Genomic DNA, 23,614 nt, shown 5'->3' with positions numbered 1-23,614 from the left:
TGTAGGCGGGGGGGGGGGAGCTGCCTCCCCCCAATCAAGTAAACAAATAAAAATACTAAACTAAAAGTAGAAATAATCAGAATATATTTTTGCAGAATACTTTCATTAAATATTTTACAAAATAAAATAAAAAATTCCTTCCAGTAGCACCTTGTTTGTTGTTGTTCAGTCGTCCAGTCGTGTCCGACTCTTCGTGACCCCATGGACCAGAGCACGCCAGGCACCCCTATCCTTCACTGCTTCTCGCAGTTTGGCCAAACTCATGTTAGTAGCTTCGAGAACACTGTCCAACCATCTCATCCTCTGTCGTCCCCTCCTCCTTGTGCCCTCCATCTTTCCCAACATCAGGGTCTTTTCTAGGGAGTCTTCTCTTCTCATGAGGTGGCCAAAGTACTGGAGCCTCAACTTCAGGATCTGTCCTTCTAGTGAGCACTCAGGGCTGATTTCTTTGAGAATGGATAGGTTTGACAGTTTTTTGTTCAAAGTTTTTATTCTTATTTGTATTTGGAATATTTACCGTACATCTTTGTAAAATACTGTGTATATGATTAATAAAAAGATCAATTTAAAAAAAAAAAAGAATGGATAGGTTTGATCTTCTTGCAGTCCATGGGACTCTCAAGAGTCTCCTCCAGCACCATAATTCAAAAGCATCAATTCTTCGGTGATCAGCCTTCTTTATGGTCCAGCTCTCACTTCCGTACATTACTACTGGGAAAACCATAGCTTTATACGGACCTTTGTCGGCAAGGTGATGTCTTTGCTTTTTAAGATGCTGTCTAGGTTTGTCATTGCTTTTCTCCCAAGAAGCAGGCGTCTTCTAATTTCGTTACTGCTGTCACCATCTGCAGTGATCATGGAACCCAAGAAAGTGAAATCTCTCACTGCCTCCATTTCTTCCGCTTCTATTTGCCAGGAGGTGATGGGACCAGTGGCCATGATCTTAATTTGTTCTAAGCTTGTTCTTGGTATGAGCTTTCGTGTGCATGCACACAAAAGCTCATACCAAGAACAAACTTAGTTGGTCTCTAAGGTGCTACTGGAAGGAATTTTTTATTCTATTTTGTTTTGACTATGGCAGACCAACATGGCTACCTACCTATAACTAAATATTTTACTTTAGACTTTTAAAAATAAGATGGAAAAAGTCATGTTCTTTGTAATTTTGCAAAATATTTCAACCACATGAAAGGTACTCCCTAATATTACTTTTTATTTAACTTCCTAGTTTTCAATGATTGAAGATTTTGACAGATTTTTCTGAACACTTGGGGTCCAAAGAAAGTAGTTTAAAACAACTGTTGTTGAGGAATTCCAAATCTGCTAGAGAGCCAGACAGAATGGTGATAGGTGCATGCCCCCCCCCCAGCTATGCCTTCAGTTGAAGTATGTACTGCACACAGTGTTGATCTCAGCGATCACATGGTCTGCAGGTTTTTCCTTGCTTTGAGGCTGTGTTCAAGTGCAGAACTTGACCTGATCCTATAGGAGTGAATGGGAGCCATTCAGTATAATGGGAGAAAGTAAAGTGGAACATCTCACACCAAGTCCTGCTCTTAGTGATGCAGCAATTGAAAACTAAGGCAATGAGCAACTGACCTTTTCTTATCTGAATGGCCCCATTCTGGATAGTTTTGCTTTATTGTGCGTGCAAGGTAGGAGACTGGCTTTAATATAGATTTAGGGGGAAGCTTCATGATGCTTTAATGAGGAATACAGGTGAAACTTGAAAAATTAGAATATCGTGGAAAAGTCCATTTATTTAAGCAATTGTTTTCAATAGCTACTGGAGTTTAATATATGAGATAGACTCATGACATGCAAAGCGAGATATGTCAAGCCTTTGTTTGTTGTAATTGTGATGATTATGGCATACAGCTGACGAAAACCCCAAAGTTGAAATTGTTAATTTGGGGTTCTCATCAGCTGTATGCCATAATCATCACAATTATAACAAATAAAGGATTGACATATCTCGCTTTGCATGTCATGTGTCTATCTCATATATTAGTTTCACCTTTTAAGTTGAATTACTGCAAGAAATGAACCGTTCCACGATATTCTAATTTTTCGAGTTTCACCTGTATGTGAGGGGCAAAAATGACACGCAGCACACATGGTTGTGAAGAGTTAGAGTTTCAGGGTCTCTTATTCACAGCCCTTTGGTTCCTAGTGTTTAAAGGCTTCCCTTCTTGAGCCCTTCCCCATTGTTTTTAACTTGTCTTTGATTGGCAGGTGGTTATAGTGACTCAGAAATGGAAGGCTCTACTGTGGAGGAAGAAGAGGATTGCCCTGAGCTGATTCCAATAAGAGAACAGCATATAAAGGACCATGCAGGACAGGACATTCCATATAAGATTCCTGTTACTATTATTACTGGCTATTTAGGTAATAAACTGTATGCCGAATTGTCACTGTAGGGTGCATTTTTAATAATGCATTTTTATTATTATATGGAGCTATGATTTGTTTTATTTAAAAGTAGTATTACATCAATTTTTGCACGTGTCTTCTGTTTTCCTTGTATATGCTCTATACTAGAGAGGAGTATAATAGAGTTCATGTAAGAAATTTAAACTAATGTAAAAAAATAAATAAATTGTGCTGTGGATTAAATCCCTGTGCTGTTGACGTGATGTGATTAGAGAGCAAGGATGTTTAGGGCAGTTGGAGCATCAAGCCTGGCTCTAGAAGCAAAGAAATGTGGAAGCCTTACTGGTTCTCTTTGTGAAATGGAGAATTAGTTTGCAGCAGCCCATCACCTAAATTAGCACAGAAGCTTACATGCATTGTATAATCTCTAGGGAAATCAGAAGTCAAGATGCAAATATCAGTCATGATGCTGATTCCCTACTTTGTGGGATTTGAGCATCTATACAGGGCTAAATTGCTATCACAAAGAAGTTTTCGAGTTCTTTGACAGCAAGGTGATGATGGTGCCTTGGCATCCTTTAAGGGCGTAGAGTCATGGTGCCCTTCTTGACCACTAAGAAATATCATTTTTAACTCAAAAGACATTTCTATAACTTTAACTGAATCAATAACTTATTAAAATTGCATTTTTAGCCCCCAGAAATTTGACCAAAGTACATTGAAGTCTATTTCCTAGTTTCAAAGTTTGTTTCATAAGTTTCTGAAGATATGCCATCATATCAAATCTAGGAGTTTTCTGTTGTTTGGTGTAGTTGTTTATAAATAGTGGGAAATGGGTTTGTAGTGATCAACACACATACATACATACACACACTGGGTGTTAAAATTACATGATGAAGCAAAGAAAGAAATGTTTTTAGTGTAGCTTGAAAAATGTGCTGTGTCCCATAAATTTATATTAAGAACATGAGGTCCATCTTAAGACAGTATGTGCAATGTTTGTGAAGAGATCAGGAATTAAGATTAACATTTCAGGAAGTTCTGGTCACTGCCTGTAAAGTTCTATCTGAAAGCATATTTTTATTTCTAAGTTGTATATGTATCCATACATATGTATATGTATGAGAGCCAGTGTGGTGTAGTGGTTAAGAGCGGTAGACTCGTTATCTGGGGAACCAGGTTCGTGTCTCCACTCCTCCTCATGCAGCTGCTGGGTGACCTTGGGCTAGTCACACTTCTCTGAAGTCTCTCAGCCCCACTCACCTCACAGAGTGTTTGTTGTGGGGGAGGAAGGGAAAGGAGAATGTTAGCCGCTTTGAGACTCCTTCGGGTAGTGAAAAGCGGGATATCAAATCCAAACTCTTCTTCTTCTTCTTCTCCCCCCCCTTTTTTCTTTGCATAATAAGTTTGTTCTGGTTTTTTAGGTGCTGGAAAAACCACTCTTCTTAATTATATTTTGACAGAACAGCACAACAAGAGGATAGCAATTATTCTAAATGAATTTGGTGAAGGTATGTATAAATATGCATAAAACAAAGAGGTTTTGTATATCAGAGCCTAAATCTTATAAAAAGAAAAATGCTCTTGAAACGCTTTGCACACTTACATCCTTGAGAGATGTTCTTTGGTATTAGACTAATCCCTGCAGGCTGAACACATAGTATTTTCAACCAGCACAAAGGAGAACAAGCCCAAATGTTCTTAGCTGACTTTTCAAGATATGAAGTATCTCCTTCCTAGGATTGAATAGGATTCTTCCTTAGACCAGAAAAGATCACAGCTGGACACATGATCTACCAGTAATTTTTCAGAGGTTGTTTAAGATAACTAGGTACAAAACATGCAACCACTTTGGAAGTTGTTGTTGCTCCCTATGTTTTACTGCTTGGAGGTGAGGAACTGGAACTTAGTGCCTGCCCTCCCACTCCTTGGAGATTAGGAAGAGTAGAAACACTCATTTTCACTTATAAGAGGAAAGGAAGGGTTATTTGTCTGCTCTCATTTTCAGGTAGCATTCTCTGGAGGACATTGACAGTGCATCTGTGTGATCTTTAGTGCATACTTTTTTGTCAGATAGACACTTGTGCCATAGCATGACTGATTCAGGAGATTTCTGCAACATATTATACTATAAGGAAGTTTTCACTGCAGCTTTTTTCCAGCTGTTTGCTCAGCTAGGATAGCATTGTTACAGGATATCATAATCAAGACTGCTCTTTATGAGGTGTGGAACAAAATTAAACCCTACCTGAATTATCATTTTGTTTAGTAAAAGGTGCACACCTCACTTGTCAAGTCTTCATTCAGATAGCAATCCATGGTCTTCATCTAGTTTAAAGGAGAGGCTCAGCAATACAAATGTTCTGAAGAGTTTCCTCTTTCTTACCTCTTATTCATGTTAGTATGTTATAACTGAAGCATGAGGCAGTATGAAGTATTAAAGGTTCTTAGCCTAATTAAAATGGAGTTTGATTTGGACTTAGGCTAGGATTTTTTTGGCCACCCTTTATAGTTCAGTTGAGGTATAATGGCTTAGTCTGAGAAGAATATAAGCCAAGGCATTTTGGATTCTGCTTTGTGACTGCTGGAGTTTTGATCATTGTGCCTGCTCTCTCACTTTTATCAGAGAGAATGAAAATTGAGTGTAAGACATAGTGTTACGGTAGTGTTTTTCTTGTATTTTCAGGAAGTGCCTTGGAAAAATCCTTGGCTGTAAGTCAGGGTGGAGAACTCTATGAAGAATGGCTGGAACTCAGAAATGGATGTCTATGCTGTTCTGTAAAGTAAGGGTTTTTTTTTAAGGTAAGGTAAAGGACCCATGTGGCACAGTGGTCTAAACCACTGAGCCTCTTGAGCTTGCCGATTGCAAGGTCAGCAGTTTGAATCCACACAATGGGGTGAGCTCCCATTACTTTGCAAACCCAGCTCCTGCCAACCTTGCAGTTCGAAAGCACACCAGTACATGACCTGGAAAAGCTGTCTGCAGACAAATGCTGGCTCCCTCGACCTGAAAGCGGAGATGAGTGTTGCACCCTATAGTCAAATTTGACTGGACTTAACTGTTCAGGGGTCCTTTACCTTACCTTTTACCTTTAAAAACAACAACCACTGACTGTAAAATTGATCCTTTTTTAATTCCTTTGTCTTCATAGTTGAGCTTGATTCTCCTGTAGTTATTAAGTAGTTCTCCTGTGGCAGGAACCAGTTGGTAAGAATTCCAGTGTTAAAAAAATACATAATATATTGCTGTTTATTGAAGTTGTGTTCTGCTTTCAACCCAAAGATTCTCAGGGCAGTACATAGCAACCTACTTAAAACAGTGAATATAAGAGCCAACAATAAATAAAATAAGTATCAGAAAAAGACCTCAAAGATCAAACAGTCTAGCAGCAGTTGAGATCATACATCAATCCCCATAGGTCTGAAGTAACAAATGCAATTTAAGCCAATGCCTAAAAGCAGTAGAGGACAACTGTGGGGAAGGAGCTCTGCATTTGGGGTGTCATTATGCAAAAGGTCCTTGTTCTGTGCCATTACCCTGAGATTAAGAGTCTCTTGCTCTACTGACTGAGCTATTCCATGATCCCATTTTGTGGAGCCAGTCGACAAGCTGGAGGCCACATTCAGCACCAGCTGCAGTTTTTAGACCACCTTCAAGGACAGACCCAAGTTGAGAGCTTTACAGTAGTCTAAGCAAGAGGTTGTAAGAGCACGTAGTACTATAGCCATGCTATCTTAGTTCAGGTAAGGAAAGAGCTGGTGAACCAGCTAGAGAGAGACATTTTATTACTGTTATTTTATTTATTTGCTACACTTTTTGCTGCCCAATAACCAAAGTTCTATAAGTGAATTACAATAAAATTTATTACCATGTAGATTTCTACCTGTAATTTGGATACTCAATAGGTTTTAGGATAGTATTGTGTTTTCATTTAGAAAGTACTGTAGCATAAATAGCAATAAAGATAATTCCTTTTAAATGATTTCTTTTTTCATGCAGGGACAATGGTTTGAAGGCTATTGAAAATTTAATGCAGAAGAAAGGCAAGTTTGACTACATCTTGCTAGAGACAACTGGATTGGCAGATCCAGGTAACTATAATTTGGGGAAGGGGATGGATTAAGAGTGCCCCATGGAATTCAGTAGGATGTGGTTAGGATTGTGTGTTGAGAATCTGGGTTGGAATTTTTCTTTATGGGATGAGCAGAAATGCTTTGGGTGGGAATTCTGTTGTGCCTGTCGGTCAGGATGTAGATGTAGCTTGGATACAAAAGAGAAAAAATGGAATTGTCAGGAAACGAGTAGCCGATGGTGATTCCACAACAACCATCCTTTCTGTAAATAGTGCATCTTATAACCCCCACAATTCAAGAACCTGGTGGATCAGACCAAAGACCTGTCCAGCATCCTATTCTCACACTAGCCAACCACAAACAGAGCATTTTTGAAACCTAAAGAGCAACATCAATGCAGAATCTTCTTGCTCCTCTCAAACCTCTAGTCACACACACATTTATGGTATCCAGGAGTGGCTTGTCAGTGAGGCGAGGTGAAGCCATTTGCCTCGGGTGGCAGGTCTGACCCCCGTCCCTGCCGCCAGCCCTGCCACACCTTGGCTCACACTGCTGCCACAGTGCATTGGCAGTAGCGTGGGGGCAGGTGAGGGGACACTTGTGGTGGTGACTTTGGGGGTGGCTTTGGGCATTTTGCTTACTGAGACAAAACATCTCAGACCAGCCCACAACAGCTATAATTATATTTGGTCTAAAAGTTAATCTGAGAAAGCCAGGATTTTAAAAAAATGCTTAAGAATTCATGTTTAGGATTTGGCTGTATGCCCTGTTTTCCATGGGAAAAGCTGTGTGTCTAGACCTATTACAAGATACAGAAGCTAGATGGAATATTTCTTATTTAATTCTAGCCCCTTGGGGGCTTCAGTGAAATCAAATGTACTCTAGTATAATACGCTTTTTAAACACTTCTTGAAGTTGCATATTTGTTGTTTACTAGTCCAGCAGTACATAGTCATTGCAAAAAATTAAGCCTAAACATTCACTGTGATGAATAAAAGCTGACTAAATATTTTATGGACCATTTTAATTAAACCTCTGAGCTGTTGGCTAGGAGGGTGAATAAAATTCCTTTTTGCAATTCAGTTGTTTCCTGTTAAGGAGACTGACACTCTACATTTCAAAGCAAAATAATTGTAATGGTAAAATAATTTTCTTCAAAAGAAAGAACATTGATTCTGCTCCTGTTATACACAAATCCTATTTCAGTTTAGTTGAAAAACTATTAAGGCATTTGAGAAAAAAAAATCAAAGGTACCTGGAAACCATTAGATTCTGTGGCTCTTGCTATATATTGCATGAGCAATCACTGTAAACAGCTGACAGGTATTTAAGTCATGACACCCAGTGATGCTTGGGAGACCACATCTTGTCACCTCAGGTGGACAGCTTCAGACATTGGAAAGTCTTCAGCTGTTATTGTTTATGCCTGTGTGTTTCATTTTTTAAGACAGCCCTGGAATCAATTATATTTGTGAGCCTTTGAAAAATAAAATACTTTCATTGCTGTCTGTTTCTTACATCCTTCATGTTGTGACATAAGTGCATGTCAAATCAGCCTATGTCAATAGAAATTTTGATTTCTTATTTTTCTAAATATAGCATCCTGCAGAAGTTTTGTTATTTCTTTACTGTTCAGTAATAAATGTTCATGTATTCACACTTTTCCACAAAGAAAAGATAAGGAATTTTACTGATTCCTACTAAATAGTTTTCAGACTGTTGTTTATTAAAAATGGGTATCCCTTAACTCCAGGGAATCCAATATGCTTTAAAACTTTACAGGTGTGATGATCTGCACTACAATCCTAACTTCACTTACTCAAGAGTAAGCTCCATTGAATTCAGTGAGGTTTACTTAGGAGTAGACATGGTTAGGATTGCAGCCATGGTTCTTTATGTAGGTTGGAGATGTTCCCATATAATCATATTGGTGAGAAGAATTTAATTCTGTATATAATAGTTAACTCCAACCATGGGTAAGAGTAGTGTGTGATTTCAGACCTAGTAATTCCATTCTTCAATTCATAATTTCTAAACAATTCTATTCCATAATAGTGTTACATGCCTGCTTGACAGTATGTATCATTGATATCTATAGCCATAACTTCTAAGAGACGATTGTCCTGAACATTATTTTAAATTTAGGGGAAAGAGCACTCCCATGCATACAGATGGCAGCTACAAGTCAGAAATGACAATTGTAATATCTAAGCCATGGTGTGTTTATCAATGCACAATTTGAAGGTAGGCTGGCTAAAAATGTTGCCTTCTTAACAGTGGTGCTGTTTTAAGTGCAAAAAACTGCCCAAGATACTGGGTAGAAGTTTTCAGTACTTGTAATGCAGATCAAATATATGTTTCTATGTGCCTTTGAATAATTCGTGGCAAGTAAGCTCTGTGATTTGGCCTAAAATTAACCACTGGGTTTCCCCCCTGACTTTCTGATTTTCTTTAGCCTTTAAGAATTGCAGAAAAGTAATTTTTTAAACCAGTTTTTAAAAACCTACCTTTGGTGATGCATATATATCCTGAGCTATGTACTGAGGCAGGTGGCGCTGTGGTCTAAACCACAGAGCCTAGGGCTTGCCGTTCAGAAGGTCGGCGGTTCGAATCCACACGACAGGGTGAGCTCCCATTGTTCGGTCCTAGCTACTGCCCACCTAGTAGTTCAAAAGCACATCAAAGTGCAAGTTCTGGCGGGAAGGTAAACAGCGTTTCCGTGCGCTGCTCTGGTTTCGCCAGAAGTGGCTTAGTCATGCTGGCCACATGACCCGGAAGCTGTCTGCGGACAAACGCCGGCTCCCTCGGCCTATAGAGCAAGATGAGCACCGCAACCCCAGAGTCGTCGGCAACTGGACCTAATGGTCAGGGGTACCTTTACCTTTACTTTTATGTATTGATAGGTGCTGTTGCCTCCATATTTTGGGTTGATGCTGAATTAGGAAGTGACATTTATCTTGATGGTAAGAAATTAAATCCAAGTTACTCAATTGTTTTTCTAGTGCTTGTTTGGGAAACTTTGTTCCCACAAGGGCCACTCTTTGGGGAGGGGGGAGGATACATCCCAGCAGTGTGTTGGCACAGAGCAGACAGTAGGTGGGGCCACAGTTGTGGTTTCTTACACATGCACTATGTGGTTTCTTATACATGCATTATATCTTCTCACTCCTCACATATCCATTCACACATACTCCCCCCCTTCACTTTTCACTCTCTCCCCTCCTCTCTCTTCCCTCCCCAGCTTACATTGGTGTCAAAGGCAGGGGTCAGAAAACATTTTCAGCTGTGGGCCTCTCCACCGTCCCTCAGACCATGTGGTGGGCCAGACTATGGCAGGCCCCACAAATAACCCAGAGATACATTTTAAATAAAAGAACACATTCTACTCATGTAAAAACACACTGATTCCCAGACCGTCCACGTGCTGGATTTAGAAGTCGATTGGTTGCCTACCCCGGTAAAAGGTCTCTCCCTCTTCCCAAGCCTCTTTAATCTAGTGCAGGGGTCAGCAAACTTTTTCAGCAGGGGCCCGATCCACTGTCCCTCAGACCTTGTGAGGGCTGGACTATATTTTGAAAAGAAAAGAAAAAAACGAACTCCTATGCCCCACAAAGAACCCAGAGATGCATTTTAAATAAAAGCACACATTCTACTTATGTAAAAACACACTGATTCCCAGACTGCCTGCGGGCCAAATTTAGAAAGCGATTGGGCTGGATCCAACCCCAGGCCTTAGGTTGCCTAGCCCTGATCTAGTGTATGTACATTATGAGTTCAAGATAGCATTGTGCATAATGTGTGCTAATGATTTTAGGCAGTATCCGTGAAGGTGGGTAAAATGGCTAGGTTCTATAGTTTAGAGCATGGATAGGGAACCTTTCTGTTGAGGGTCACATTGTCTTATGGTTAGTTTTTTCAGGGCTGCCTTCTAGCAGTGGGCAGGACCAGAACCAAAAGTGGGCGGGATCACCCCATTTCTCTCTTCTCTTTCTCCGCTTCCAACAGGCTGATGGATGAGGGACACTACATTCTTGCTGGAGGTCTGAACTAGACACTTGCCAAGGATTTTTCCTCCCTTTTCCTCCCTTTGCTCCATTCACTTTGATTCCCCATTCCGGTTTCCCACTCCCTTTTCCTTCTCTTCTTTTAGACTCCTTATCACCTACATAAAACTAGCCCAAAGCCAAGCCACATGTTGCTGACCACTGGTTTAGAGATGGTTTTTCCTACTTCTATGTAGAAAAGCTGAAGAGCAACTTTGACTTCACTTTGCTGTTTGTGCTCCTTAAGTTCAAACTCGTATCTACAAACTTCTTTTTGCAGGTATCATATCTGTTGTTGATGCAAAGTATGGACTACAGGTAAAGTAGTAAGACTGCAATCATTACTCAGTAGAGAAAAGTACTTGTTCCTTGCATCTTTTTTCTAGACTACACAAAATAAAAACAGATTTTATCCTTATCCTAGTCAGCAAAGAAAGAAAGACTCCAAAAAGGTTTTGAAATAACAAATGTATAATATTCAGTAGCTTTGGAATTCAATGCATCATCTTGCATTCTTAAATCAATAAACAGGTACAAATATTGACATGCTGTCAGTGTGATAGCAGCTTTTGAATTTTGTCAGTTATATGCCAAATAACTTTTGCTTTGTGTAGAGAATTTGTGCACTATTCCAATTCCTCTGGTTTCAAAGCTTGACTTCCACCTTGGCTTGCAATTTAAAGAATTCTGGAGGCAATACAACAATGACACTAGGATAATAGGCAGCAATTTAGAGGTGTCACGCTTCATGGATCTAGCCTAGTCCATGTAAAGCTGAGAAATTGTATCCTGTGGCTTGCAAGCCAAATTGAAACTGAAGTGGTAATTGATATCATGGGCTATCACTCTAATGGGATTGTCACCCAGCAATCTGAAATATTCATGTTTTAATCAAAAGGCAAACGATTGGACAACTTGCAGTGACAGGTCCCAACTCTGAGGACCTAAAGTGATGCTACTGACACTGTTCTTTGCAAATCTACAAAGCCTGACAGTATTTCATGCAAAAGAATAAATGAATGTTGGAGTTACAGAGAAAAGGTCAAAAGAGAGGTCTTGTTCTCGTCATCCTGTTATTGCACAAACTCTTCAAACCACTTAGTCAGATAACAGTTTTGACTGGAGATGTCAGGAAAATACACATTGTGCAATGAAATCGTTTTGAGGATTCAGTAGCATTTAAAGTAGCAGCAACCTGTACTAGTTAAAAGAAGTTTGCTGTTTTTTTCCCCATTCAGGGGCTGCTGAAAAAAAATGCCTACATTAGAAAAATATTTATATTGAATTTCCTTATTGAAACATTGCTGTTTGTAAATAAGTTACGCCTTATCTTAAGTTAGTGAAAAGTAAATAAATTTATTTGGGGTTTGTAGATGTAAAGCACTTGTTACAGTTTGGGAGCCCATGATGTACGTTAGTATAACTGTCACTGCTATGTAAAGGTTGAAGCATATGCATAAATCTAAAATAATTTCAGTTATGGTCCTGGAACATGGATAATCATGTAGATGAATAAGTTAACTGTGCAGTCCTATATGTATATACATGGGGAAAGCTCTCTTTGAACTTAATAGAAATTACTTTTAAACAGGCATGAACATAATTATGTAGTACAGTGGATGCTCGGGTTGCAAACGCGATCCATGCAGGAGGCGCGTTCGCAACCCGCAGCCCCACGTCTGCGCATGCACAGGTCACGATTCGGCGCTTCTGTGCAAAGCGCGATTTAGTGCTTCTGCACATGCGCAAGCGCTGAAACCCGGAAGTAACCTGTTCCAGTACTTCCAGGTTCGGCACAGAGCGCAACCCGAAAACGCGTAACCCGCAGTGTTCACAACATGAGGTATGACTGTATGTACATTATAGAATCATAGAATTGTAGAGTTGAAAGGGGCCCCAAGGGTCATTTAGTCCCAATACCATACAATATTGCATTAATGAATTTATTTATTTCTTCTGTGGACACACAAACCCATGGATTTTGTCTCCTGTGCAAAAACCATCTGTAAATGTTTCAAAGTCAGAAGTGTTGAGACAGATCCAAAAGTCTGTGAATTATGACAGCTGGATAACATGGGCCTCAAAGCATTTCACCTTGCATACTATCTCTTAAGCTAGTTCACATCCTTTGAAGAACATGGTCCCTAAAACTTTGAATGTGTAAATTCATGGTTGCAAGTAACCCAAGCTTTCCTTCTAAATCAGTTATGCTAAATGATGACCTCAGTACTTGCTGCATAAAATGCCTTCAGTATCTGCCAGCAATTTAGTTAATAAAATCAATAATTTTCCTATTGTAACTGTCTTTTTTAATCTTTGTTCAGCATCTCATAGAAGAAAAACCCAGTGGCCTTATCAATGAAGCAGCTAGGTATTAGTACAACGACCATTTTCTATGTGTGTGAATCCTGAACTGTTTATTGGCAAGCATAGTATTGTAAGGTAGCCTTGACCAAGGACATTATTAATTTTGAGTTTTAGTTTCTAGACCTGGCTCGCTTGTTCTAGCTGTTTTAATTTTGTGGATTTATCCTGCTGTACCAGTTTCTTTGTGGTAGTTTTATTTTTTAAAATATCATTTCCAGTATTCTTTTTTTCTTATTTGTACTCCACTTTTTGTGAAGTTGCCAGCAGCATTTCACTGTATCTTTTTTAAAAATGATGGATGCTAGCCATATAGACAAATTGCTCTTAAGGACATGAATAAGAGAAAAACTGCATAGGACAGTGGCTAGAAGTGTGAACTGGTATATGCCTGATTCAAATCTCACTTTAGTCATGAACTCCATAAATACTTCTGACACCTTCTCTCAACTTCAGCCCACCCCCATCTACAATCTGCTGAGCTTGGTAAAGTTTACTTGGGCAATTTATGTGAAGGGTTTTGCAGCAACATAACACAACCCTAGTCTTGATATATCATATTGGCCCAAATATAAGCTGCACCCAAATATAAGCCACAGCTTTAAAATTGGAGGGGGGGAGAAGAAAAAAGAAAAAATACCTGAATATAAGCCGTTCCATTCCTTGCTGCTCCTGGCTGCATATGGGGGGGCTGTGCTGTGTTGCCAGTGGCCTTTCCCCTTCCTGGCTCTCTCCCTTCCCTGCCTTGGGGGAGAGGGTGGGGAACTATGTGCGGGGAGGGTGCTGCTTCACCACACTCCTGGCCCTGTTTCCCCTGCACTCCTGGCTGCATACCATAAGGTTGCGAATATAAGCCACACATTAACTTTTTATAGTCGGAATTTGGGGAGAAAGTGCAGCTTATATTTAGGCCAATACAGTATAAATGGAATTTCTGTTAACAGTGGCAAAAAGGTCAAACCTGTATTGATAGACAATGAAAAGTTCACTCTTGCACCTCCTATTTATTCATGTTCACTCTTTCTTGTGTAGACAGATTGCATTAGCAGATCTTATAATCCTCAATAAAACCGATTTGGTTTCTCAAGAAGCACTGATGAAACTGAGAACAGCTGTCAGGTAAGCAGGAATAAATTATAGGTGCTGGTGAATTTTTCTTCGACTCCTACCTGTTTCATATCTATGCATGGTAGCAACTGGAATTGCAGATTGCATGATTACTATGACAGTATGGGTTAGGACTCAAGAGGAAAGTGTATGCTTTCTTTCTTGAGAGCACTCAGCTGTATTTACTTGCTGCAAGCTTGATGTTTAGCTTGCATCAAGCAGACTCTAAAGTGTTAGTGTAGTAGCTGCATAATCCTTTTTTAATTCTGATGGGTTTTACATGGATCAGTGTCAGTCTTTCAAGAAGGAGAAATGATCAGTACTCAAGTTATTCTAAAATATAGGCATTTGTGGCCTTATAATAAAGAGGGGCAATGACATGTTCTAATAGCAGATTTGGACACAATTTAAGGAGTGTAAAATGGTGCGTGTAGTTGGGGATGGAATAAAAAATGGTTTGTACCTAACCAATAAATGAATCAAAAATAGGTATTCTTCAAAATTTGAACTTATCCAAATGTTGAGTGCAACCAAAAAGTATGCACAAAATGCTTAAGTATGCACAACATATAAAACCACATTATATTAGGGAACATTACTTGTAAAAATGTGTCTGTGCAGAATAATGCATACAGATTTTCATTCATGCTTTGGGTGGAGAAATGCAACAGGAGTGAACTGAACTTACAGTTGGAAAAATGAGAAATGGAGTGAAAACTAAATTGACAGATGTGTCCTTGCTTACCCACAGTGCGCCATGAGTCTGAAGTTTGACACCATTAGGCCGAAAACCCCTCTACCCCCAGTTTTTCCTTGACTTGCCCCAGATCCTCACAAACTGTGCATAGAGTTTTCAGGGTTTTGTTAGTGTCTTTACTTCTTGAGAACTTACGCTCCCAGCATTGAAGAGTATCAGATATAGGTAAAGATATATATGGCTGGGTACAAATGTTCTTGTCACAATCTAAATTTATGTTTCTTCTCTTTTCAATGATGTTAGGTCAATAAATGGAGTTGTCAAAATTTTGGAAACTAAGAGATCCAGGTAATGATAATGTAAATTAGAAATAGTTATTGCCACTTTTTCTTCCTCTTGTGATCGCTACATATTGATATGAAATGTATATTTGATCAAGGAAGGCAACATATGGCCCATACCCGGTACCTGTTCGGTTTTGGTTTCGTTTCCTTCTCTGACTATACCAGTTGCTTGGAAGCTGGAGGCTGTGTGGAAAACAAGAAAATTCTTTTGTCTGTTCTGCTTTACTAAGGACCATAGCAAGGCTGGTGTAGCCTTCCAATGGCTTTTTGTAGGCTACCCCACATTACACTATTCAAAGCAAAGGCTTGGCTAGTCAGATATTCTGTTCTAACAGTGTCCAACTGGGTCATTTGTAAATAATCTCCATATTAATTTGAATTAAGTCCTATCTGCAAGTTAGGAGTTGGTATCAGAAATTAAAAAGTCCTACTCTAAATGCCGGTGGCGCTGTGGGTTAAACCACAGAGCCTAGGGCTTGCTGATCAGAAGGTCGGCAGTTCGAATCACCGCAACGGGGTGAGCTCCCGTTGCTCGGTCCCAGCTCCTGCCCACCTAGCAGTTTGAAAGCATGTCAAAGTGCAAGTAGATAAATAGGTACCACTCCGGCGGGAAGGTAAACGGCGTTTCTGTGTGCTGCTCTGCTTCGCCAGAAGCAGCTTAGTCATGCTGGCCACATGACCCGGAAGCTGTATGCTGGCTCCCTCGACCAGTAACGCGAGATGAGCGCCGCAACCCCAGAGTTGGACACGACTGGACCTAATGGTCAGGGGTCCCTTTACCTTTACCTTAAATTCCCCTTGCTTAGCTAGCAGCTCAGAGTTCCGTAGGGAATTCATAAATCATGATCCCAAGCCCTCCATTATAAGTATGCTTAAAGAATTACATCAAAGGAAAGTAGATACACTGAAAGAAATATGAAAAAATATGGAAAAAATTATTTTCAGTAACTAAATGACTGTTACATACGGTAGCTGTTTCACAGTGAAAGTGTTTGTAGCCTTGCTACTTTTGGATTGAAAATGTCCCCTCCCAAAAAGGGGCAGAGGACAACTAATGAGGAAACCTATTGAAAGTTTACATAAACTTCCTTGTTATAATCCAATGACTGAATATTTGCTGATTTTTTTGTTATAATGTCAGATTTTAAAACCTAACACTGATATGGAAAGGAATAAAAAGCATGTAGTCCAGTAAAGATAAGGTTAAAGTTTCAAATAAATTATTTTATTGAGAGAAGAACATTCAGACCAACATAAGCAGCATCCTAAATGTTGTAAAGAGTAGCTCAATGCAAAACAGGCTGAAAATTAGCAGTCACTAGATACTGTCATAAATATGTTTATACAGCATTATATCATTATTATCAATGCAACAGTGATGGGGGAGAAAGCTTCTAAAGCTAGAAATACTTCTAAAGCTAGTAAATTTTCTTTGTTGTATCGTATTAACTATCCTATTTGTTCTGGGAAGTATTTTCCTAAGCACCATAAGCAAACATAATGGACTTTATAGCAGTGCAGGCCTCTTCCTTGCATGAATCGCACAGTATAAAATGGAGCAAGATAATATATTTTATATATTTTCTGAGGTAGGCAGTTGTGTGGGCATCAAAGGTCATGTGTGACAATCCTATATTTTATCTGACAGCAACACCAAAATACAGTGCAACAAACATTTCTGCTGGTGCATATACATGAGCTCACAAGCAATATATATATATATTGCAAGGTAACCAGCTGAATACTGCATTTCCAGACATTTTAATCCTGTTAACAGAACCATTGATAGAACTTATTAGGAATTCTGCCTGCAATCTGCTCCATGCTAGAGGCTTTATGCCCTGAACAGTTGCTCTATGAAGATTCTTCTCTGTAGTGACAGCCATGTTAATTTACCTTACGTTGTAATTCAGGTAGGAAGGAGGGAAGTGTTAAAATAGCTTCAAAAACTTTACTATCTTGTTTTAAAAATACTATTAAAGGGGCCTCGAAATATAAAGTACTATAGCTCACCTTTTTTAATGCACTGTTATTTTGTGGGTATATTACCTTGCCAATAATTTACATTCTCTGTTGATCAGAGCTATTCTTCCCACAGGGCACTGTATAAACAGTATTGTTAATATGGCCAATGTATATGACACTTCTCAAAAGAGTTCAGTTTCCAGAACTAGCAGTAGAAGTTGGTAGGAGGTGCTGAGCAATTCTTAAGATCTGATCATTTCATTATGTGTCCAAAGCAGAATATTTTCTAAGCGCTATATGTAGTTGCTTGTTGAATAGATTTTTAAAAAACTGGAACAGAAGTATGATTTTTTTGTTGTATATTTTAAAACAAAATAACAAACTTAATTTTTTTTTCTAATTCTTAAACTATATTTAAACTGCTTCATAGGAACAAGCCAGGTTAAAACCAAAGTTTTAGATCCTGGCTTGTTCTCAACCCAGCATTAAAACTGCAGTTCCCCAGGTTTTGAAGTGACAGGGTACTGTGGCTAGTTTAAAATTAAAAACTTCTCTTTTACATAAGCACAAAAGAGAAGGAGAGGGAGCATGCAAGTCCAAGGCTCACAGCGGCTCATTTCCTGAACTCATACAGTCCAGGAAACGGTATTTTCCTACCACAGGTGCCAACTTGAATAAAATATTGAGGGAGCCCAGGTAAGCCCTGCCCTACATAATCAATTACAAGTTGCGGTGCGCACACCATCTGAATGGCAATGCCCATTAACTAGGGGGGTGGACCCCTCAAATACCTCGGCCCCTAGGAGTTGGTGCCTGTGTTTCCTACTGTGTCTGAACTGAGCCATAGGAACTCAAAATATCCTTACTACTTGTAACCGTGATATGCTTTTTTCAGCCCCTACATTCCATTCATGCTGCCTTTCTTCTATTGAATACAGATTTTGGAGCACTGCAGAGAGCAGATAGTTGAAACACAGCTGGCCATAAATGAAAGAGAATATTTGCTTATGCTGTTATCTGTGCATTACAGTGATTTTTCTTAGAAAAAGGTCTTGCTTTAAATTAAAAAGAAGTGGTCACTCCATAGGACTCCTTTCTCTGTTTTGCAGTTGTCTTTTTAATATAATATAGTATACATCCTCTCCCCACTAGATCCCAGACATTTATTGAGAGTCCCTTGACCATCAAGAGAAGCTTTTCAGGGGCTGCAGGGGGGGGGGGGGAGAAGGAAAGCGGGAAAGCCTTTATGTAAAAGAGGCCTTCTGTTCATCCATAGGCTGCATGCAACCCAAAAAACGCTTCAGTAGGGGAAAAGTAAATTTATTTGTTTTTTTCTTAGAGTTGACATCTCTGATGTCTTAGATCTTCATGCTTTTGATAGTTTGTCAGGAAAAAGGTAAGATTTTATTTTACACTGTTATATTTGATCAGCAGATTGCTAGCTTTTACATAAGAATTATGTGGAGTTATGATTTAGAATTCAACATGTAGCGCAGTCTCAGGTACACACCCAGGTTCAGAACTGCCATAATTAGCCAGTTATAGACAACTAATTGAATCAGAATTAGTCATGTCTAGTAACTCCAGTGAGTCAACTCTGATTACAACTAGCATTGGATACAACCCATGGTCTTTAGGTATTATTATTATTATTATTATTATTATTATTATTATTATTAATTGAATTTATATACCACTCTATACCCGGAGGTACCCAAGTTAGAGAAGGAGTGAGCTAAAAATGTAGTTATTTGGTGAATTTCTGTTTACAGTATTAAGTAAAGATAATTCAACTGCAAACATTACATTAAAATTATTTCAGTTCAGTTCAGTTCAGTTCCAGCCAAAGGCCATTATTAACAATAGTATTAATAAAAGAATACAGAAAATACATCCATAATACAAAAAAACTTTACCAAGTTCCTGACCATTAAAACACAGTTTCCCTTGTACATCTCAGACAGCATCAATTCTAATATTATTTTGCCTTTTAAAAATCCAATTTCCCAACATCTTTTGGATGCTTTCTAGTCAGTTATGGTATCTTAGAGGAGAGCCGAAGGTATCATCATTTGCTTTTCTATAATTACCACTAGGCCTGGGTTTATCCTGATCGTTTGTTAATGGATAATCCCTTTGATTTCTGGGAAATGGATTGCTGGCAGGGTAGGAGTTTTGGGCCTCTAACCTGGGCATATTTCCCCCCACTACCTGCATTCAAGTCAATATAATGAATCTTCCCTTCTTGCTTATTGGAGCATATCTGAGTATTATTAGGATAATAGACAAAGGCAGAAATCTTGTAGCTTGAGAACTTCATGCTCCTGTCTCTCAAACTGCCTTTTCCAGATTGCATTTCCCTTTCTCTAGAAAGGGGGATGGATATCTAACTTGTCATTGGGGGTGGGATTATTTGGATAACTTTTTATTCAAATAATAGCTCTTGGTCAGCAAACATATAGATTAGAAATCAGAACTTATCCCATACATCAGGATCCTGAAAGTTTAGTTCGATACTGACTCTCTGGTCACAATTAGACAGGTATTTACAATGTAAACTATTTCTGAAATCCAGGAAAGCCCCTATAATGGCTTGAATTCCTGCTTGCAGTTCAGAGCCTGTTTTCACTATTCCGCTGGGTTTCTTCTCTGTTGTTGTTGTTCAGTCGTTCAGTCGTGTCCGACTCTTCGTGACCCCATGGACCAGAGCACGCCAGGCACACCTATCCTCCACTGCCTCCCGCAGTTTGGCCAAACTCATGCTAGTTGCTTCGAGAACACTGCCCAACCATCTCATCCTCTGTCGTCCCCTTCTCCTTGTGCCCTCCATCTTTCCCAACATCAGGGTCTTTTCTAGGGAGTCTTCTCTTCTCATGAGGTGGCCAAAGTACTGGAGCCTCACTGACCATTCATGAATGATCACCTGTAGAACATCTGGGGACCTCTTTCCAGAACAAGACTTTCCCCCTCATACACTACCTTTCCAAGTACATTTATTAATCCAGTGTTCACTTCCTTTTGCTCCTGGCTGCACAGTGGAGTAGTGGAGTAGTGGAATGCCTACCTAAAGCCTTCAGAGTTTCACCGAAAGACACCAGATTGGGACTTGAACAAATTAGATTAGGTGACCGGCCGAGATCATTTTTTTGGAAGGCAGCAAGTGGGTTATTATCACACTCATCCATTTGGATCTGAAGAGGTTAAGCTGAGAGTAGAAAACACCTCCCATGTCTTGAATATTCATATTGGTAGTAGTAATTTATTAAGGTCAAAGACCAGCTCGCATAACACAAAAGTGACAGCATTCGTAAAAATAGAATATACAATTAAAATAAATTGCAGCAATAAAAAAGTTTGGATTTGATATCCCGCTTTATCACTACCCAAAGGAGTCTCAAAGCGGCTAACATTCTCCTTTCCCTTCCTCCCCCACAACAAACACTCTGTGAGGTGAGTGGGGCTGAGAGACTTCAAAGAAGTGTGACTAGCCCAAGGTCACCCAGCAGCTGTATGTGGAGGAGTGGAGACGCGAACCCGGTTCCCCAGATTACAAGTCTACCGCTCTTAACCACTACACCACACTGGCTCTCTATAGCTCACGAGTTAAAATTGAAATATATACATACATCCGTACAACTGAGATTTGGGCTACCATAAAAAGAAAAGGAACTTCAGCTTTTCCCTAGAAAGCTATTTTATTCTAGAGGATGATCTGGGCTTACAAATCGGGGCACAGAATCTGGCTACCAGCCAGGCTGTTTTATGATCTTTGCCTATGAGGAGAGAATTTAGTTTAGACTTGTCTGTAAGATTGACAAGCCTCTTCAGCAAAGGATTGATGGTTTCTCTACGAATCTCAGCGTAAAGAGGACATCTAAAAAATATATGTTCAGGGCTTCCTATTTCCCCTAATGGGCATGTGCAAAGTCTCTGTGCGTACGGGACTCTTCCATAGGAGCCTTCCAGAACCGGTGAGGGCAGGGCCGAGCTTCTAGCGAGAGTGAAAGCCCTTCTTGCATTTCTGGATGTAAGGATGTAAGGAAGTAGAGATGTGTTGCTGGAGTGGTTACGTATCTCCTGTTTTCTATGATTTTATAATCGGGAACCCTTGTACAGTCCTGTTGTCTCTCTATGTCCATGATTCTTTGCCTAACCACAGATCTAGCTTGGCCCAATCCCATAGTTAAGAGGGTTTGGGGAGCAAGCCCAGTTTCTGGAGTGTGTTTAGGACTGCTGTCTGCCAGCCAGACTGAAACTGGTAGCTCAGAATCAATGGGGCTATTCCTCGGGGGAGCAGTTTCAAAGTTAGCCACTTATATATTGATGTTAAACAAATTGATGTGAGCTTCGACTTTCATCATCCCTGTTTCTAGCCTGACCCATGCATTGGAGACACATCTGGGATCTTGTAGAAGGGCTCTGAGGAGTTTGAATTGCACACTTTCAAGGGGAATGAACAAGGAGGGAGGTGGGCCCAGAAAGGAGCCATATAGGAGCTGTGCCAGCGTTTTGGCTTTGTATAATTTTAGTGCCGCGGGGACATAGAAATCTCATTGAGTTCTAAAAAATTTAAGAATAGCATTTGCAGGTCTTTCTCCGGAACACCCATTTGAGTTAACATGGATTTTGTTGGATCCTGGCGCCTGGACTGCCATTCCTTAATATTTATAATTCGAGACTTGTTACAAATTTTGGCCTTGAAGTTTCCAGTTTCTGAGCTTTGGTTTTTTTCCCCAAAAGCAAGAATTTTGGTCTTCTGGTAGTTTATTTTGAGGCATTCCGTCTCACAATAGGCCATATTGGTGTAAATCAGGTTTCTGTATTCAAGTTCCAGTCTTGATAGAGGTCATTTTGTTTGGTTACTGAATCTGATAAGCACTTATGAACTCAGACCTATCCCCATCTTGATGTACCTTCAAACCATCACTAACTTCAGTTTCTTTACTGGTAGGTCTTATCTGCAGGACTACAGTCAGAATTCCTGTCTCCACTAACTCATGTAGGGCTAGACGATATCTGGTTTTCAACATTGTGATATATCACAGCTGAACATTGCAATATAGCAATATATCATTATGTCTGAAATAAAGATAGAGCTGTGCATGGTTTTCCTCACATTGTGATTTTTGTCGGCGCCTGCACTTGTGATTTGCTGCCCCCAGCAGGAGGCAGGAGAGAGCTGAGCCGGCAGATTTAATGGGCTGCAGGAATCGAGAGAAACATTGGCTGGCTTCATGGTTTTTCCTACATTGTGATTTTTGCTTAGCACACACATACACACCATGATTCACAATATATTGCCAGGTCAAAAATTATGAAATCAGTATCAATCAGACTTCAAACCAGTTTTGAACGATATATTGCCCAGACCTACCAACCAGTGTACTAATTATAGCATTCAAACCCCAAACTTCCTTTTTCAATGCATCAGTTCTGCTAAAGATTCCTTCTGCTGTCTGTTTAGACAGGATCACATAAAAGTTCCCACAGTGAGGGAATTTCAGGCTCTGTTGTGGCCGATTCTATTATGCCAAGATTGTGATTATGCCTAGTCAAGGTTTTGTTATGGAGGAAGCTGAGGTTGCCTGGGAGCATATATATCTGCTGTTAGAAGTCTGTATCAAGTGACCAGTGAGCTAAGCCTTCATTAGAGGAATTAACATTAACTGCTGAGCCAACTGACTTTTCAACTATTCAAGATTAAAACAAAACCATGGAGCTCAAAGACAAGCAGTCTTATTTGTCGCCATCTTCACCTGTAAGCCATTAGGACTGGGGATGGAGTTATGAATTCCATTTAATTATTAAGGTCACGGGAACGAATTAGTCAGTTGCACAATCACTTTAACATGCAGTAACCTGAAAAGCAAAGGTGGAAATTGCTGGGGAGGAATTGCATTTAACTAGCAGCCTTCAATTGGGGACTAGCTGCTGTATTCCCTGCAATGGAAGATTGACCTGGGTGGAAGAATCTGTGTCACTACAACAAGAGTTTCCACTGCTCTAACATCTGTACACAGCCAAAATGTTTGTCTCTGGTGTTATCTTGACTCTACACTTGCCAATTTACCTCTGACTGCTCAGCTTAATATCCTGCAAATGCTTTTTAAATGAATTTTATATTCACAATATTAGATACTTAGAATTTATTTCTGCTTAACATAATGCTGACTGTGCTCTACTTGTTTTAAGTTTGCAGCAGAAACTGCAGCTTGAGGAAGTACCTAAACCACACCTTGATAAGGTATTTATTTTATCTTACATCCATCTAGCAGCTCTACATTAAGCTTGATTTGCTAGGCAAGTGTTTGTAACTATTTACACATTATTTACCGTATTTTTCGCTCCATAAGACGCACCTTTTTCCTCCTAAAAAGTAAGGGGAAATATCTGTGCGTCTTATGGAACGAATGGTGGTCCCTGGAGCTGAATTTCCCAGGGGCCAAAAGAGGATCATTCTTTCTATTTTACAAAGAGAAAAGGGGGTGTTGAAAGGACCCCGCTCAGCAGCTGATCAGCAAGAGATAGGGAGAGAGATAAGAGTCCCGGCTCCCTTTCAGCCCCGCCCTCCTTTGTTGAATGTGCTGCAGAGGGAGGTTGTTTGTTTCCCCAGCTACATGTGACTGGCTGATTAGATTATCTGTCTG

General features: G+C 39.8%; 1 protein-coding gene across 8 annotated transcripts in view; it reads left to right on the top strand.

Moving 5' to 3' along the window:
- The window catches only part of CBWD3 (COBW domain containing 3), a 28,768-nt gene that overhangs the window by 582 nt on the left and 4,572 nt on the right, over nucleotides 1–23,614 (top strand). For 3 of the 8 annotated variants that reach the window (XR_004427541.1, XM_033163737.1, XM_033163741.1), the window contains exons 2-12: nucleotides 2,236–2,388; nucleotides 3,798–3,884; nucleotides 5,060–5,156; nucleotides 6,374–6,465; nucleotides 9,351–9,410; nucleotides 10,771–10,808; nucleotides 12,815–12,861; nucleotides 13,887–13,973; nucleotides 14,962–15,006; nucleotides 18,307–18,363; nucleotides 23,160–23,211. Coding sequence is in view for 7 of the 8 variants with exons in the window: in XM_033163737.1 (XP_033019628.1) it covers nucleotides 2,236–2,388; nucleotides 3,798–3,884; nucleotides 5,060–5,156; nucleotides 6,374–6,465; nucleotides 9,351–9,410; nucleotides 10,771–10,808; nucleotides 12,815–12,861; nucleotides 13,887–13,973; nucleotides 14,962–15,006; nucleotides 18,307–18,363; nucleotides 23,160–23,211 (815 nt within the window). In the remaining variant the exon portion in view is untranslated. Of the gene's footprint in view, nucleotides 1–15; nucleotides 39–2,235; nucleotides 2,389–3,797; nucleotides 3,885–5,059; nucleotides 5,157–6,373; nucleotides 6,466–9,350; nucleotides 9,411–10,770; nucleotides 10,809–12,814; nucleotides 12,862–13,886; nucleotides 13,974–14,961; nucleotides 15,007–18,306; nucleotides 18,364–23,159; nucleotides 23,212–23,614 lie in introns of those variants that run through there. The other 5 variants (XM_033163742.1, XM_033163738.1, XM_033163739.1 and 2 more) reach the window with 5 other exon arrangements.

This window comes from Lacerta agilis, chromosome 11, assembly GCF_009819535.1.
Source record: "Lacerta agilis isolate rLacAgi1 chromosome 11, rLacAgi1.pri, whole genome shotgun sequence".
NCBI classification, from domain to species: Eukaryota; Metazoa; Chordata; class Lepidosauria; order Squamata; family Lacertidae; genus Lacerta; species Lacerta agilis.
This window is presented reverse-complemented; position numbering and strand designations above follow the sequence as displayed.